At 41.9% G+C, this 17,236-nt stretch overlaps 1 protein-coding gene across 1 annotated transcript in view; it reads right to left on the reverse strand.

The window, feature by feature from the left end:
- Positions 1–15,797, reverse strand: part of KIF4A (kinesin family member 4A) — a 30,372-nt gene extending 14,575 nt beyond the window's left edge. The window contains exons 1-11 of the mRNA XM_072123228.1: positions 15,600–15,797; positions 13,962–14,095; positions 13,765–13,879; positions 11,729–11,919; positions 7,694–7,786; positions 7,447–7,613; positions 7,226–7,320; positions 6,204–6,323; positions 3,282–3,457; positions 3,137–3,198; positions 1,428–1,560 (exon numbers count right to left, since the gene is read on the reverse strand). Coding sequence (XP_071979329.1) covers positions 1,428–1,560; positions 3,137–3,198; positions 3,282–3,457; positions 6,204–6,323; positions 7,226–7,320; positions 7,447–7,613; positions 7,694–7,786; positions 11,729–11,919; positions 13,765–13,879; positions 13,962–14,078 — 1,269 coding nt within the window. The 5' untranslated portion in view covers positions 14,079–14,095; positions 15,600–15,797. The remainder of the gene's footprint in view (positions 1–1,427; positions 1,561–3,136; positions 3,199–3,281; positions 3,458–6,203; positions 6,324–7,225; positions 7,321–7,446; positions 7,614–7,693; positions 7,787–11,728; positions 11,920–13,764; positions 13,880–13,961; positions 14,096–15,599) is intronic.
- Between the last annotated feature and the right edge of the window lie 1,439 nt (positions 15,798–17,236).

Raw genomic sequence — 17,236 nt, forward strand, 5'->3', positions numbered from 1 at the left:
TGCAGATTTTATACCCATAGTACGTTACTTGTTGCTTCAGACATCACCCACTGAGTTCTACACATGAAAGGGAATTCATTAAGCACTTGGGTTGCACCGATACGATACCCAGAAAAGTATCATAATACTTGATTCTGAGAAAAGAAAATAAGATCTGAATGTTTTGGGTGCGGTCACATGTGGCATTTACATTGCATTTAAAATTGCAATGCAAACATTTGGGGACGGGGCTCATCCTAATCATATTTGCATTTCCATTGAAACACATGCGATCAGTAACGGTCAAGTGTTTTGCCAGGAGAGCTTTAATGTTTTATCACAGTTTAGTATATGTATTGTATAGGTTGTCTTGGTAATGGTAATATGAATTGTATAATTTAGAGCAGGTGTTTTTGATGTCCGTATGATGGCAAACGGACACATTGTTTCCTTCGGATCTGTTCACATCTTTTTTTCTTGCCGTCTGCACATCCGTGAAAAACTAAAAAAAACCCACTACAGCATGCATAATTAGTTTTGCATGCGGACCACGTACACCTATAGAAGTAAATGGATACGCAAAAAAATGGATGGCACATGCATGACGTCCGTATGAAGACTGTTTATTTATCAAATGTTGCTAGGCGACCAACTGGGCAGGGCAAGAAGTAGATTAAAAACCCATCAGATTTTTTTGCATAATATGGGGTGAACACAGATATGTCCACATTTTTTGCAAACACGCCGTCTGAATGAGCCCCTCATTTTTTGCTGCATACATTATTTTAACTGTATTATATGCTTATGAAAAAATAACGTGATATAGAGATCTCTGAGAAGATCCATCTATACCAGTGCACTTTGTTACAGTGAAGCTCTTGCTACATCCTCCCATTGACAACCAGTAAGCCCATAGTCTAGTGGATAAAGCTGCTGTATCTCTATGGCAGGTGGAGTGTGGAGGTTGGGCAAAAAATTATCTAATGAAATCATTTACAGCCTTGTGTTTAGGGAAGCCCTGGGAGATGTAGAAACACCATATTTGAACAGATGGTGATATTACCCTGAAGACATCTATACAAAGCATTCTCTGCCAGATGTCTCCTCTGGGGAGTTCCCTGCAAAACAGATACACAGTATTGAACCGTTCTGTATCTCACAAGAATCTATGTTTCGATGCATCGTGCAACCCCATTAACTGAAAAATTGTGCACCATGACGCTTGATGTCATCAGTGTGGATATGTCAAGAAGCTCCTAACCTGGCGTAGAATAACACTATAACCGACACAAGCTTTAGCTAATGAGCCCTCTATACTGGGCAAAAACAAAAAAAAAAAAACAAAAAAAAAAAAGTGAAAGATAAACAGCATGTACGTATAGGTTTGCGATATTTGTTGCAGCAATTTGAGGAGTCATGTCATCCAAAAGGGATCAAAACAGACTGACCAGAATAATCTTCTCCAGAATCTGAGCAGTCTGTTCCGCAGCCTCGCTCAACTCTTGACTCAGCTTGCGATTTTCTTCCTCTAAACTTCTAGTCTTCACCAGAAGAGACTGTAAATTTTCAGATGGTTCTATGCTAGAAGTCAGAAAAGTGAAATAAATCAAGTGGCATGCCAACACAGAGGTTCCTGGTGAGGAGCTCTCACTAGCCAAACTCTGGACAACAAATATAAGATTACTACGATTATGGATCTATGAGCAACGCTCCCAGGTTTATAACGCTCAGTTTTGATGGTAGATTTTATATTTATATGCAGATTAACCCTTTCAGGACCTGGTCCTTTTTTGTTTTTTCATTTTCATTTTTTACTCCCCATGATCAAAAATCCATAACTTTTTTATTTTTCCATGTACAGAGCTGTGTGACGGCTTATTTTCTGCGTAACAAATTGCACTTCATAGAGATGGTATTGAATATTCCATGCCGTGTACTAGGAAGCGGGAAAAAAATTCCAAATGCAGTGAAATTGGTAAAAAAAACGCATTTGTGCCGCCTTCTTGTGGGCTTGGATGTTACGGATTTCACTGTGCGCCCCAAATGACATGTCTACTTTATTCTTTGGGTCGGTACGATTACGGGGATACCAAATTTGTATAGGTTTTATAATGTTTTCATACATTTAAAAAAATTAAAACCTCCTGTACAAAATTTTTTTTGGGATTTTGCCATCTTCTGGCGCTAATAACTTTTTTATACTTTGGTGTACTGAGCTGTGAGTGGTGTCGTTTTTTGCGGATTCTGATGACCTTTACAATGTTATCAATTTTAGGACTGTACGACCTTGTGATCACTTTTTATAGAATCTTTTAATTTTTTTAAATGACAAAAAAAGTGCCATTTTCGAATTTGGGCGCGATTTTCCGTTACGGGATTAAACACAGTGAAAAACCGTTATCATATTTTGATAGATCGGGCATTTTCGGACGCGGCGATACCTAATGTGTTTATGATTTTTACTGTTTATTTATATTTATATCAGTTCTAGGGAAAGGGGGGTGATTTGAGTTTTTAGGGTTTTTTATTATAATTTTTTTTCTTTTAACTTTTTTTTATTTTTATTTTTAGTACTTTTCAGACTCCCTAGGGTACTTTAACCCTAGGGGGTCTGCACGATCCTATCATATACTGCCATACTACAGTATGGGGATTTTACTCCTCATACATTACAATGTGCTGATAGCACATTGTAATGCATGGGTTAACCAGAAGTAGCCTCGGGTCTTCGCGAGACCCGAGGTTACCATGGCGACGGATCGCCGCTCCCCGATGACGTCACGGGGAGCGGCGATCCTCGAAAAGATGGCGGCGCCCACGCGCCGCCATGCTTTTGAAGCCGCCGGCAGCATTGCCGGCGGCGATCGAGGTGAAAACACCCGCGATCGGTGCTAGCAGTAAGCAATATGCAGCAAAGACTTACCGGCTATGGAGAGGGCTCAGCGCGTGAGCCCTCTCCATGCACCCGCGGCCGACCCGTGACGTGCTATTACGTCACGGGTCGTGAAGGGTTAAATGCAGAGGCTACTTTGGGCATGGATTCCAACCTTTGCAAATAAAACTTCTTAAACTAGTCTTGCAAAGAACCTGAAATAATATCCAGAACTAAGCATCGATACAGCACAATATGGTACGTATGGTATAAGAGGAATCTTACTTTGTCAGGACAGGTAGAGTCCCTCCATGCGCCTGTAGCAACAAAACCTGCAGATCCTGAACCTGTTGAAGAGAAAATCATAATAAACACAACATTATATTCTGAATACAAAGGGAGGTCTTGCTCATTTACGTTTAATAAATACCTGCTGCTTAAGTTTCTGAAGCTCTACAGCCTGGGGATCAGTGTTGACTATAGGTTTGTTCTTGATCTTCCTGGCTCTATCTGCATATCTAAGAGTATTTAGGGTCTCCTCCATGTTGGAGTCAGCAGGACTTATACAGGCAATCATCAGTGTATGGCTGTTTCCACCCAGGGAATCTGTAAGTAGATCCATACAAAATAAAATTTCTTCAAAACTTAAGACTTTCCTTTAAATGTTAATCATATGACTTATTTCTCAGTGAAATCCATCATCAAAAAAATCAAGCATGATAAACCAGTGACACTCATAGATCCATCCAGGCACCATGACTGTGGTAATCATGTTCTATTTATTATGGATGGCCTCCTTCATTCCAAAATAAACTTTCAAATGAACACCCCCAGGAGCCCTTCAGGGTCATACAAGAGCCTCTCCATTCTGCAGATTAACAGGCTGTTACACTGCCCCCCGTCTGATGTAACCTCACTACAGCAGAGGAAGTTTGAGAATGGCTGGAGGGAGAGTGCAACTTTAACAGCCTGTGAAGCTACAGCACAAAGGGCCTTTGTGCTAATGAGCCAGAAAGGCTCCTGGGGGTCGAGTTACCAATTTTAAGAGCCCATTTTTTGCAGGAAGGTGCCCATGGATAAAGGAAAACCATCTTATTTACTTGCGGTTACGTTCTGGTCTGTTATACGATAGGGTTATTCTAGGAGCAAAGCCCGATAAACCACAATCCTCACAATCGAGGGCCACAGACATTTATGACTCCTGTGATTTCCACAGTTCTGAGCCTTCTGCCCGAGCAACAAATTATAAAGCACGTACTATTCCTGACAGTCTGAGGCTCACAAAGGCCCTTTCATACCATGATTGGTACATGAGCAAACCTCATGTGCTGCTTATAAAAAAGAGCTGCAAACCGTGGATAACAAGTCCACCATTTGAAGTCCAAGAATGCACAGGTTTAGATGTACAGCCCTTAGTATTATAAGGCTACCTTTCTCATATACATAGAAATTACTGGATACCGTGCTTTTTATAACCGTAAAACCACACACACTATAGCAGGACCCAACAGAACACATAAGGAGTCAATGAATTCTGCTGGGTGCTGATGATTATTGAGTGACAGACTAGACATGATTGGGTGTTCTTTTAGAATTAGAAAGCCAAAATGCCCAAGAACAAAAATGTTAAAAAAAAAAAGTGAAATCAGTATTACAATCATAGATAAGCACTATTTGGTGGTTAGGATAGGACAGCCATGTCAAGTCTCACTTCTATTGAACCACTTGACCAGATGATTTTAAAGAAAAGCAGAACATTTCTTGTTCTGCAGCACAATTATAGTATACACTCACCGGCCACTTTATTAGGTACACTTGTCCAACTGCTCGTTAACACTTAATTTCTAATCAGCCAATCACATGGCGGCAACTCCGTGCATTTAGGCATGTAGACATGGTCAAGACAATCTCCTGCAGTTCAAACCGAGCATCAGTATGGGGAAGAAAGGTGATTTGAGTGCCTTTGAACGTGGCATGGTTGTTGGTGCCAGAAGGGCTGCTCTGAGTATTTCAGAAACTGCTGATCTACTGGGATTTTCACGCACAACCATCTCTAGGGTTTACAGAGAATGGTCCGAAAAAGAAAAAACATCCAGTGAGCGGCAGTTCTGTGGGCGGAAATGCCTTGTTGATGCCAGAGGAGAATGGGCAGACTGGTTCGAGCTGATAGAAAGGCACCAGTGACTCAAATCGCCACCTGTTACAACCAAGGTAGGCAGAAGAGCATCTCTGAACGCACAGTACGTCGAACTTTGAGGCAGATGGGCTACAGCAGCAGACCACACCGGATGCCACTCCTTTCAGCTAAGAACAGGAAACTGATTTTTACACAATTACACAAGCTCATCGAAATTGGACAGTAGAAGATTGGAAAAACGTTGCCTGGTCTGATGAGTCTCGATTTCTGCTGCGACATTCGGATGGTAGGGTCAGAATTTGGCGTCAACAACATGAAAGCATGGATCCATCCTGCCTTGTATCAACGGTTCAGGCTGGTGGTGGTGGTGTCATGGTGTGGGGAATATTTTCTTGGTACTCTTTGGGTCCCTTGGTACCAATTGAGCATCGTTGCAACGCCACAGCCTACCTGAGTATTGTTGCTGACCATATCCATCCCTTTATGACCACAATGTACCCAACATCTGATGGCTACTTTCAGCAGGATAATGCGCCATGTCATAAAGCTGGAATCATCTCAGACTGGTTTCTTGAACATGACAATGAGGTCACTGTACTCAAATGGCCTCCACAGTCACCAGATCTCAATCCAATAGAGCATCTTTGGAACGGGAGATTCGCATCATGAATGTGCAGCCGACAAATCTGCGGCAACTGTGTGATGCCATCATGTCAATATGGACCAAAATCTCTGTGGAATGCTGGAAGCACCTTGTTGAATCTATGCCACGAAGAATTGAGGCAGTTCTGAAGGCAAAAGGGGGTCCAACCCGTTACTAGCATGGTGTACCTAATAAAGTGGACGGTGAGTGTAAGGCTGCACTTCCATCAGTGTTATTTACTTCTATCATCCTCTTCCAGTACGGAGAACAAAAACGAAATATTGATGTAGGTTAATTTTTTTTTTAGAACAGAACAGCAGCTAAATCATAAGTAAAATTAATATTTTTCCTTTTAGAACCAGAATTTAGTTCTCTTAGTTCTCCTTAAACTAGGTTTACTTTATCAAAAGAGCACAATAGAAGGACATAACACAGACAATGACGCAGCCTTACCTTGCTAGATAGTATTGTAGCCCAATATTATGCTAGCAGTAGATAAAATGCAGCCTATATTATACAGCAAAGGTTTATTGTAGGGGTTATGCAATAAGCAGAGCTAAAAATAGACTTACCTTGAAGTAGACGGGTTAACTTGGAATCTCTGTATGGCACAAAACCACCCTTCTTTGACTCATCTCCGAGAGCACTGATAACATTGCCCAAGCATAGCAAGCCACGGTTTATGCTGATACCTATGAATGCAGATTTAGATATTCTATGTAATCACAAGTTGCTTCACAAATATCTACACTATATGAAGTATCCTCTAACTAGGGGTTCCGACTAATCAAATGAGGAGTCCAGCCTACGGCCCTTTAATGCCATTTCTTTTATAACTATGGGACTGCTGGAACTATCGTCCCGTTTTACCGTCAGTCCTAGAGAGATGTATGAAGTAGATGCACCATTTATACAGGAGGTACACTGGAAGAATCAGCATTCCTTATCCTCATCATGTAACTCCTGCTACAGGTCCTGGTTGTGATCAGAATTTGGCTATAACGGGTGTGTAACATCTACAAAGTGTCACAGTAGAACCACTGTTTACTAGGCGTGGATGACGGGTGCCCATAGTATAGAAATAGAAGCAGTTTAAAAGGACAGCCACTTTATATAGAGATTACCAAATCTTTTTAGAAAGCCATATACACAACTGCCTACATATTGAGCAGAATATCTTTGCAGATCCTTCGAAAAATAAGCTTTATTCATTATGACACCATGCTCTGAGGTGCACCCAGGGTGTTGCTCTAGTCTCCAGAGGACTACCGTGCCCACCCGCTCAAAATCAGGCTCCTAAACGTACTACTACTTCCATGATACCTCCACGTCAAAAAGCTCCGGAGCCCCTGTCAGATAATGGTCAGAAGCAGGAGTCTGTCTGAACGACTTTCTTAAAAAGGGTTATGCAGCGAGATAAAGGGAGGCACAGTGATTCGCATGTCAGAGCTACATCCTGGGTTATCTCCATTGCTCATATGCAAAACTAGATTTGCCCATATATGGTGTCCTATACAATGCACTTGGAGGAGGATATTGGGACTGGGGGACTTGCATACTAAGCAGCAGGAATTTGAAACAGAAATACATTTACCTTCCTTCAGACGATCACCTTCAGCTTTGGTCTTTTTCTGCCTTTCCGATCCTGCAAGATCTACAAGGTGTAGTTTGGAGCGAAAACTGCTGTTTCTAGAGGAAAAAAAAGAAATTAAATGGAGATGGAAAAACTTCTGCATCAGACACCATGCAACGCATAATGAAAACAGAGCCGTATCAATAAGGAAACCATGCGTTTTGCCGAGACTTTCTACTTACTTATCTCCTTTTTTCTTCTGCTCTATAGAGATAGTGAAGATGGCATGCGATCGAGAAGACTGGGAATTCATAGCTGTAGAGGCCACAGTACGAGAGCTGTTCCCCTGCTCCAAGCAAGTAATGGTATCCAAAGCAGTCTTCACATCCCGCTCAGTCAATCCACAGATCTGAAGAACACAAGTACAGTTATCAACCCTACATAACACCCACAAATGTACCAATGCATCCTGTAGACAACCTGATGTACCTTAATGCCTTCCTTAGGGTCTTCTCGGATGCTAATTGGAGATGCTTTATCCCGAGGAGCAAATAGCAAATCAAGAATTTCCTCATTGTAGATCTTAAACACAAGAATACAGTGAAACATTCAGAAACTTAAACACAGAGAATTATGCGCCATAAATATAATTGATGTAAATTTTATTTCAAAATGTTTTTTTTCCCCTTACAAATAAAAAGGCTGGCGAGATGAAGAGAAATTTCTATTTTGTTACTTTTATCCCTCTTGTTTCTGGTGTTCACTAATAGTCTCTGTACAAGTGTCGATATAATCTTCATAAGGCCCCATTCAGACGAACGTTTGGGGGAGGCATGTACGTTCGCCATGGACAGTAATGGGCGCACGGAGAGATACGGTGCCGCTCCGTACACAGGGAAAAGATAAAACATGTTCTATCTTTCCCACGTGCACGGCTGTGAGCCAGCAGCGCTATGGAGAGGGGGGGGGGGGGGTCACTTCTACTCCTCTCCACGGCGCCGGACGTGTGCTCAAATTTCTGTTGGAAATGATGCAGAGTTTAGCTACATTCACACGAATAAGCTACTAGTTTTGTAATAAATAAACAAATACATATTTATATAGCGCTAGTGTATTCTGCTCTTTACAACTCACAGGGGACAAATAAAATAAAACAGAGTAAGAAAATATTCATATGAAAACAATAGGAGCGAGGGCCCTGCTCGTCATAGCTCACAGTCTGAGGGTGAATGGGGTGACACAAGAGGTATAAGGAGGGTGTATAACGATCCAGCCATACTTTACAAGGGAACCAAATAATTTAATAAGAATGCTACTCGAACCACCATCAGCTTGTACATAGTCTAAGCTCAATGGGGACTGCAGAGAACCCGGTTGCTTGATATTTGAAGTCTACTGTATAATAGATGGAATGAGGACACAGCATGGATTAGTAAAGAGTTAACGTTTCACGACGTAAAGGAATGTAATAGGCCTGCTTAAAGAAAACATTTGAAGCTTTGGAGGATGGGGATTAGCCCAATATTACAGGGAAGGGCATTCCAGAAAATTGGTGCAGCTCGGGAGAAGGCCTGGAGTGAGGCTCAAATTAAGGAAGAGAATAGTCTAAGATCACTGGCAGATTGAAGAGCACGGGTCGGGCAATAGACTGAGATGAGAGGGTAGGGAGGTGCAGCATGGTGTCGGGATTTTAAACTGTTTTCAGAAGGAGACGGGCAACCAGTGCAGTGATGGACACAGGCTGGAGGCATCCGTGTAGCATTTGGTCTGAAAGATGAGCCTGGCTGCTGCATTTAGAGTAGTTTGTAGAGGAAAGTTTAGTAAAAGACAAATTAGCAGGGAGTTATAGTAGTCAACACAAGAGTGAATCAGAACAATTAACATTTTATTAGGTTTAAAGGGCACCTACCACCACGAATCTACCTATAAAGGTAGATCGGGTGGTAGGTGGATGTATGGGACGTGAGGATAGCCCTTTTTAGAGCTAATCCTCACGTCCCCGCTAGCATACCATAAACTTTATTGCCCTAATATGTTAATTTAATTAAGCGGCTACCGGGGCGTGGAGTAGCCGGACACGAGGCTACACGGCGCGGCTACTCCACGCCCCAGTAGCTGCTTTCCCCCGCCTACCCTGTGATCTTCGGCGCGCAGCTCCTGGCAGCTGCGCGCCCTCGTCCGAGAAGCCGGAGTTCTGCGCATGCCGTGTCCGGCTACTCCACGCCCCGGTAGCCGCTTAATTAAATTAACATATTAGGGCAATAAAGTTTATGGTATGCTAGCGGGGACGTGAGGATTAGCTCTAAAAAGGGCTATCCTCACGTCCCATACATCCACCTACCACCCGATCTACCTTTATAGGTAGATTCGTGGTGGTAGGTTCCCTTTAAATTGTAAGAAACGACCAGTTTCTAATAAGGTTTTTGAGATACATCATGTAAGAGCGATCAAGTGATTAAATATATGGTGCAAAGGAGAGGTCAGAGTCCTGCACAACCCCAATACAGCAGGCCTCAGGGTGATGGCAATACCACAGACAGAAATGGAGGGGCCACTGTTGGGTCCCTTAGTAGATGGTGGATAGACAAGTTCAGTCTTCGAAAGATTAGGTTTAAAGAAGAGAGAGGCCCTGATGTTAGAGACGGCAGAGAGACAGTCACTAGTGTTCTGTAGTAAGGCAGGGGTGATGTTACATGCAGAAGTATATAGATGGGCATCATCAGCACAGAGATGATACTGGAAACCAAATCTGCTGATGGTCCCAGCTCCTCTTCTTCTCCCTCTATACTACCGCCATTGGATAAACTGAGTCCTGAGGAACCCCAACAGCAAGAGGCAAAAGAGATCGAGTAAAGGAGACAGTGAAAGTCAGAGAGATCGGAAGAAAACCATGAGAGTACAGTGTCCTTCAGGCCAATGAAGCGAAGCATCCAGAGGAGGAGCTGGTGGTCCACAGTATCAAACGCTGCCGAGTAGTCACCTTTAGAATTAGCAGTGAGAATATAATTGGAGAATTTCAGCAAAGTGTATGGTATGAGAACCAGAATGTAGGGGATCAAGGAGAGAATTAGAGAGATAATGGGCCATACGAGAATAGACCAGGAATTCCAGCAGTTTGGGGATGAAAGAGAGGTTAGAGACTGGTTGGTAGTCAACAGCTCCGGACGTGAACAAGGCAAGTTTATTTACTTATGGGATAACTACACCGTGAAAATAGAGAAAAAGACTCCAAAATAGAGAGAGACTGCTGGGGACTACTGTCTGTTAATATTTATGACACAAAATGAGTATGTGCTAATTCTTGCCCAAAACAATTGGCTCTCATTAATAAGGCGCAAACTCACTTGTAAAACAGGAAATTAATCCAGCGCTTGACCTAGGTAAGTAGTTAAAACTTCTTCTTTTATTGAAATAATGCTTGTAGCAATAAAGCTTAAAATGCACGAACCGCCTGTATCTTAAGTCATCAGCGAGCTATGACAGATGGTGGTAACCTGGCTTCGCCTACGCGTTTCCAGTGTCCGCAGACACTCTAGCCATGAATAAGAGATTTCCAGGACAACGTGGGGTGAGCTGCAACTAAGAAACTTGATGTTTTTGTTTGATTTTTGCTTTGGCATAAGGAGCAAACCCCTCCCCAACATGTTTACTGGTAACCCAGCGTCTGAGGGAAGGAGGGGTGTTTCGGCTAATAAAGAGGAAGGAGCTATGGGTGGGATAATATATATACTGATAAGCGAATCACTGCGGCAGCTTCCATAAAGCAGGGGTTAAACTACATCCATAAACATAAACTACTTCATATAGACATCACTCATCGCCAATAAATAATTGACCAACCCCCTCATCTCAGAAAGTAATATAAAACCATGCTGTCGCTGACCCACTGTCACATGATAAAAGTCATGGACAAAGAAGTGCAAGCTCAGTGTGTCAAACCAGACATTCTCTATCTCCATCTATATTCAGGTGCATGAGTACAGGCAGCCCCCTACTGAAGAACACCTGCGGTACAGACGACCCCCTGGTTACAAACGGCCCCCTGGATGTTGGTAATTTACTGTACTTTAGCCTTCGGCTACAATAAACAGCTATAACAGTTGTCTACAATGAAGCTTTAGTCTTAATCCTGGTTCTAATGACAACCTAATATCTTTAAAATACAATTGTCACAGACCAAAAAAAAAAAATTTTGTCTGGGGTTACAATTATAAACTATGCAGTTCCGACTTACATACAAATTCAACTTAAGAACAAACCTACAGACCCTATCTTGTACGTAACCTGTACTGCTATTGTGCCTGTGTTAGGAGGCGGACAAATCACCACTTGTGATAATCACAAGTTTGTTTTGGATATATATATTGCTTTTATTAGATTATATTTCAAACTAAAAGGTAATTCTTATATAACTAGTGCTCACCTACAATATTTTTTCTGTCTGACAGTTTGGAAATGATGCAACACTTTAGTGCTTTCTTATGGTAATAAACATATTCCCAAAAATTGACATGTTAAAATTACCTCCAAGTAAGAAACTTTAAGAAGAAACTCCCAGTCTGCCCTTTGTTCAATTTCCTTAAACAACGCCTTGACAACTCTTGGGATTACACCGACAGTTGGTTCATTTTCTTGGTCATGGGTATACGCTCCTCCCATTGAGAAGGTCTTTCCAGATCCGGTCTGTCCATAAGCAAGGACTGTTGCATTGTATCCTTCAGAAAAAAAATAAAAATCAATTTTAAAATTCAATACAACTGTATTGAAAATAGCACGAAAGTTTTCCAACAAAATATTCAAGTCACTTTGTATAAATCAAAGAGATAAATTGCAATTATGATGCAATGAATTTTACCGAATTAGGCGATTCCCACTTTAAAAAAGAACAAAATAATGTCTATGTTGTGTTTCGATTTATTAACATTACGACCCAGACTATTATATGCAACATTAAAAAAAAAAAAAAAAAAAAACACACATTGCTGAATAAATTTGTTATTTTACCCCACCCCTCCATTATTTATACCCATGTTATGGCCTTGTTAACAGAATTTTTATGAACTGAGAAACATTGCGTTATTTCCCCACTTAAACAACGGCACACTTATCACACCCATCTAAAAGTGATCTTTGTTATCCGATTCGCCTGGTTTATGGATACCTATTTTTCTATGTAGGTTACCATTGTGTAAGGGATTTTATAGTTATATATGTGTGAAGCTCAGTGCAATTTTCTTAAACTTATGCAAACGGCAAGGATTAAACATTCCCTTTACTGCATAGTTTGGTAATATGTACATGTGGAGCATGTATGAGCCCCTTTTTAGGAAAGTACATTTTCTTTATACAAGTACTCTGGACTGGTATATATGTTAAATTTTATAACCATTTGCTGCAATGTTGCATGAAGGTGGTTGTGTATATTAATTAGTTATTTTGGTATACATGGTAAGATTTGTTATGTGAAAAACATTGGTTACAGAATATTACCTACTGCACCAACACTGCAGTCTAAGATAATCACAAATATGAGCCTATAAACCTCAATACTCTCCAGTGAACGTTGTTTATTTGTCTTTACATTTATTGGATATATTTATGGTGGATTAAACAGGATCCTACATTGTAAGAAAGTCAATCTGAAAAATATAGCAATAAAACCCGAGTAAAAAGTAAAAGCACCCATAAAACCTGACAGTTGACATCCGGTACCACCAACAAGCAACTTTTTTTTTTTTTTTTAAATCAAATTCCCAATGCGGAAGTTTATGCACAAATAGAGATGCAATAATGAGAGTGTGAGAGAGTGTACACAATATATCAACAATATCCAATATTTGGATGCAATCAACAAATGCGTAAAAAGCTCCTATTCTGTCAAAAAAACATTTTTCACCACTTAAAATTTCTTAATAAGATGACAGGTTCTTCCGTAGACATGGTCTGAACTTTAATTGCCAAAGAAAAATAATCCTCTTATAGGGGTATTCCAGGCCTAGGCATTGACCCTTTATCTAGTAAACCGATTAGTAAAGGACATCTACCACCAGGATGAAGGGTTGTAAAGCGCGCACATTTATATGCGGGTGTATGCCCCCTCTGGCAGGATTCAGTCTGTTTTAAGAGTCTAATTGTTTTTTTTAAGGATTTTTAGAATTATGCAAATGAGCCTGGAGCCCCAAGGGCATAAGCAGCTTAAAGAAGAGTGGCTCCCACTAGAGGAGCGCACAATAGTAGGTCAGTGTATTCAGTTTATAATCCCTGATACTGGTGGTAGATGTCCTTTAATGGACAGGCAGAGGCCCTGCAGTTGTAGGGATACCTGGAGGAATTACTGCTCCGTATTAAGGTCTGTATGCCAGAAAAGGGTCATGGATTTTGAATGGACCAGTATGGTGTGTGCTCAATGGCTACTCCCTTCAACCCTACTAGACCCCACTCCTTTGATTAGGGGGAAAAGAAACAAAATCCCATTGTTTAAGGCCTCATCTGTTGGACCCCACCAAATGACTGGTATACTCCTTAACCCGTATGTCAATTCCTCCTGGTTCAGTACTTACCTTTAAAAAGGCCATGAATAAGAGGAGCTACAGCATTGTTATATACCTCTTCCTGCTCAGCTGATGGATCGAACACAAAATCATATGTAAATGATTTTTCGTTGCCAACAATCACCTTAAAATAAAAAAAAAATAAAGTGAGAATGTGATGCTAGAAAGATAACTGAATGCAAAGGGGCACTGTGATCGTCACTTACCTGAGGTTCCCCAGGGACAAAAGTGAGACACGTCTTACAACCTTCATTGATCTCTTTCGGTACCAGGGGTCGGCACCGTAAAGCTACTCTCACTGGAATACCCTCATCCTTTCCCATGTTGCACTGAAACAAGCCTAGATAGAAAAATGCTGAGCTTTAGGAAGGAGCCAATAATAATATATATAGATTTCAGTGTCACATATTAAAAATATGTCATGATTCTGTCACAAGATAAACCTCTGATACTGTAACAAGCCCATCACATGGCCAGGACATAGTTATATCCAAGGAAGCCATGAAACTTCCTATTGAAGAACATGTAGGGATTTTGAAAACAAAATCTACTCTCCATCTAATTTATGGCAGCGCTGTACTGCACCATTCCAAAATAGTCCCTTAGTTATTGAAGCAGCAAGTCACATGCACTTAAGTGATCATATACCATCAGGATGAAGGATTGTAAACCAAGCATACAGACATACTGGTGCGTGCACACCCCGCCAGGAACTGCTCTTCTTTAAGCTTCTTATCTTTAAGATCATACAAATGAGCCTGAAGTGCTCCTGGCTCCATTAACACCTATGGAGTCCCAAGTCTCATTTGCATAATTTTAAAAGCCTTGTTTTGTAAACACCAGGGAATGGACACTAAAAGAGCATATCCTGCTAGTTGGGGCACTTACCTGCATGTCAATGTGCTTGGTTTACAATCCTTGATCGTGGTGGTAGATATCCTTCGAAGGGAACCCTTGTGAGTTTTAACTTACCTTGCACCTGGACAGAATTCTGTTGTGAGTTCCAGAAACAAACCTGGGACTCAAAAGGATTCTCTCAAGGTAAGTTATTTTACAATTAAATTTTAATGCAAATGCACATAAAAGGCAGAAAAACATAATTGCAATGCAGCAGTAATGGGCTTCTGCAACCTCTCTTTAGTGAAAATGAGGTCCCTGGTGACAGGTTCCCTTTAAGGAGGGCTTGTCACTTCTCCAGTGAAGTACCCAAATATCCATCTCCATATACACCAGGATTACAATGAATGAACGCAGAGGTCCTCGGCCAGATCAGGATTCAAGGGCAACATTGCTAATCCAGAGACTTCATGCTGCACTTACCAAGTGAAAAACAACAAGATTGGCCAGTTTAAAGGGATTCTCAGATTTTTTTAATTTTTTATTTTTACTAACAACGACCCATTGTTGGTATAATTATTGAGCATGAGATGACTGGGGTCAAACAGCTGTGTCCCTGGGATAGCAGCTTCTTACACTGCACAGCAGCTGATCGCCCCCAAGTCATTATAACCTAACAAAATCCCTTTAAGCTCCTGTTCACACTGCAGCAGACCTACAAGAAAGAGCTGGATACACTTGATAGAGGGCAGGTATAGCAATACCTGGCCTACTGTGGGCTCGGCATTACACGGATTATTCTACATGCAGAATTGTTTAGTCCACAAATTTTGACCACAATTTTTAAGTGTGAACGGCGCCTAAAACGGGAAAATAGCAGAAGAACCAGAACTGATGGCATAGATGGAGAGAAGGAAGGTATTCTCCATACAGATAACGGCCGCTATGTTTGGCGTCAGGCGTCGCCCTGCTTTTCAGTGCCGGTGGTGGATTGGCAAAGCACATACCCGGGAGCGCCCGTCCTGTCCCTCGCTGTACGGATGATTCTGGCGCCCGGTGCTGCTCTCCCCTCGGCTTCAGCTGCGTTCTCCCCCGTTGTCTGCGGCCGGATCTCCCTGACACAACCGCCAAGTTTTCAAAATCCACAACGTCTTGAACCAACCAATCACAACGCACGTCTGTCAGCAGGCTGCGCAGACAGCGAGTACGCTGGCTCTCCTGAAGGCGGTGCCTAGTATTGAGCCGCCATCTTTGTTGTGGTCAAGATGCCTGACCGTGACTAAAAAGCAGGAAAGCCAAAAATAATAAAACAGGAATATCCACTCTGAGGAATTAACCGGTGGATTTACGCTAAACCGCAAATTTGTGCACGATTTTAGGTTCTGTGTAACGTGCGCGTTCACGCTTAGTTATTCTGAGACTACGCATGCGCAGTTATTAAAGCCGCGCGTGGAAGGCCTTCGTGATATTTTGGTCATATGTGTGAATAGGTCCGGGGGCAGGTGTCTGTGTAATCAAAGACAGGGCCTGCTTATGGGGATGGTTGAGATACCAATGCAAAAATACAGTGTGGTAAAATGGCCCTTATGTCCCTGCACTGTCACATTTATATGTTATTTTATAGGAGGCCCGAGCTGGAAAGTAAAGGGGATACTCACCCTGCCCAGGGACCACAATGTGACAACCCATTGTCTGAGGGGTCACTACTTGGCCTAAGGGTGATGCCACACATAGAGTTTTTGGTCCATTTTTAGTCTGTTTTTCCCAATTATCTTAATAGATAAACAGGTTGTAAGAAGCCAAACGCATGGTAAACGGGCAAAAATGGACTGAAAACATGTTTAAAAACGGACCAAAAACACCATGTGTGGCATCACCCTAAGGCCGGCGCCACACGTGGCGCTTTTGTCTGCGCTTGCAAACACAAAGTCGCGCCCACCGGGGCGGGCCTTGGGCCGATCGCATCGGCGTTTCTATGGAAACGCCTGCAATCGGGAACGAGACGCCGGTGTTTTGCGTTAATTTAACGCGAAACACCGGCGGCACGTTCCCGATCGCAGGCGTTTCCATAGAAACGCCGATGCAATCGGGCCGAGGCCCGCCCCGGTGGGCGCGACTTTGTTTGCGTTTGCAAGCGCAGACAAAGCGCCCTGTGTGGCGCCAGCCTAAGGGTGAATGCAGCCACAGGGCAGTTTCCCATGCTCCGTTTTCGTCTAGTTTTTAAACACATCCGAAATGCAAGTGGGAGGGGTTTTGGCCAAAACCCCTCCCACTTGTGTTGTGTTATGATTGGAAACGCATATGCGTTTTGGCTAAACCCCCTCCCACTTGCGTTTTGGATGCGTTTAAAAATGTAACGAAAACAGCATGTTGGAAATGTTGCATGTCTAGTGTGGCCACACACAGTGCTGTAAATCAATAGAGCACAAATGTGTCAGCTATGTATACGGCCAAATATGTACGGCCAAAACACCAGCAAAAATAATGTAAACTAAAGACCAGAAAGGATCTGGTGCTATAAGACCTTGTGCAAATAAAGTATACTATATATAAAACTTAATGTATTTATTAGTATAAAACAAAAAGGTTTATTTATGATAATTTCTTGTTACCTGTATTTTTGTATTTTTTGTTGCCAATGTGT

The sequence above is a fragment of the Engystomops pustulosus genome, chromosome 9, assembly GCF_040894005.1.
Source record: "Engystomops pustulosus chromosome 9, aEngPut4.maternal, whole genome shotgun sequence".
NCBI lineage: Eukaryota > Metazoa > Chordata > Amphibia > Anura > Leptodactylidae > Engystomops > Engystomops pustulosus.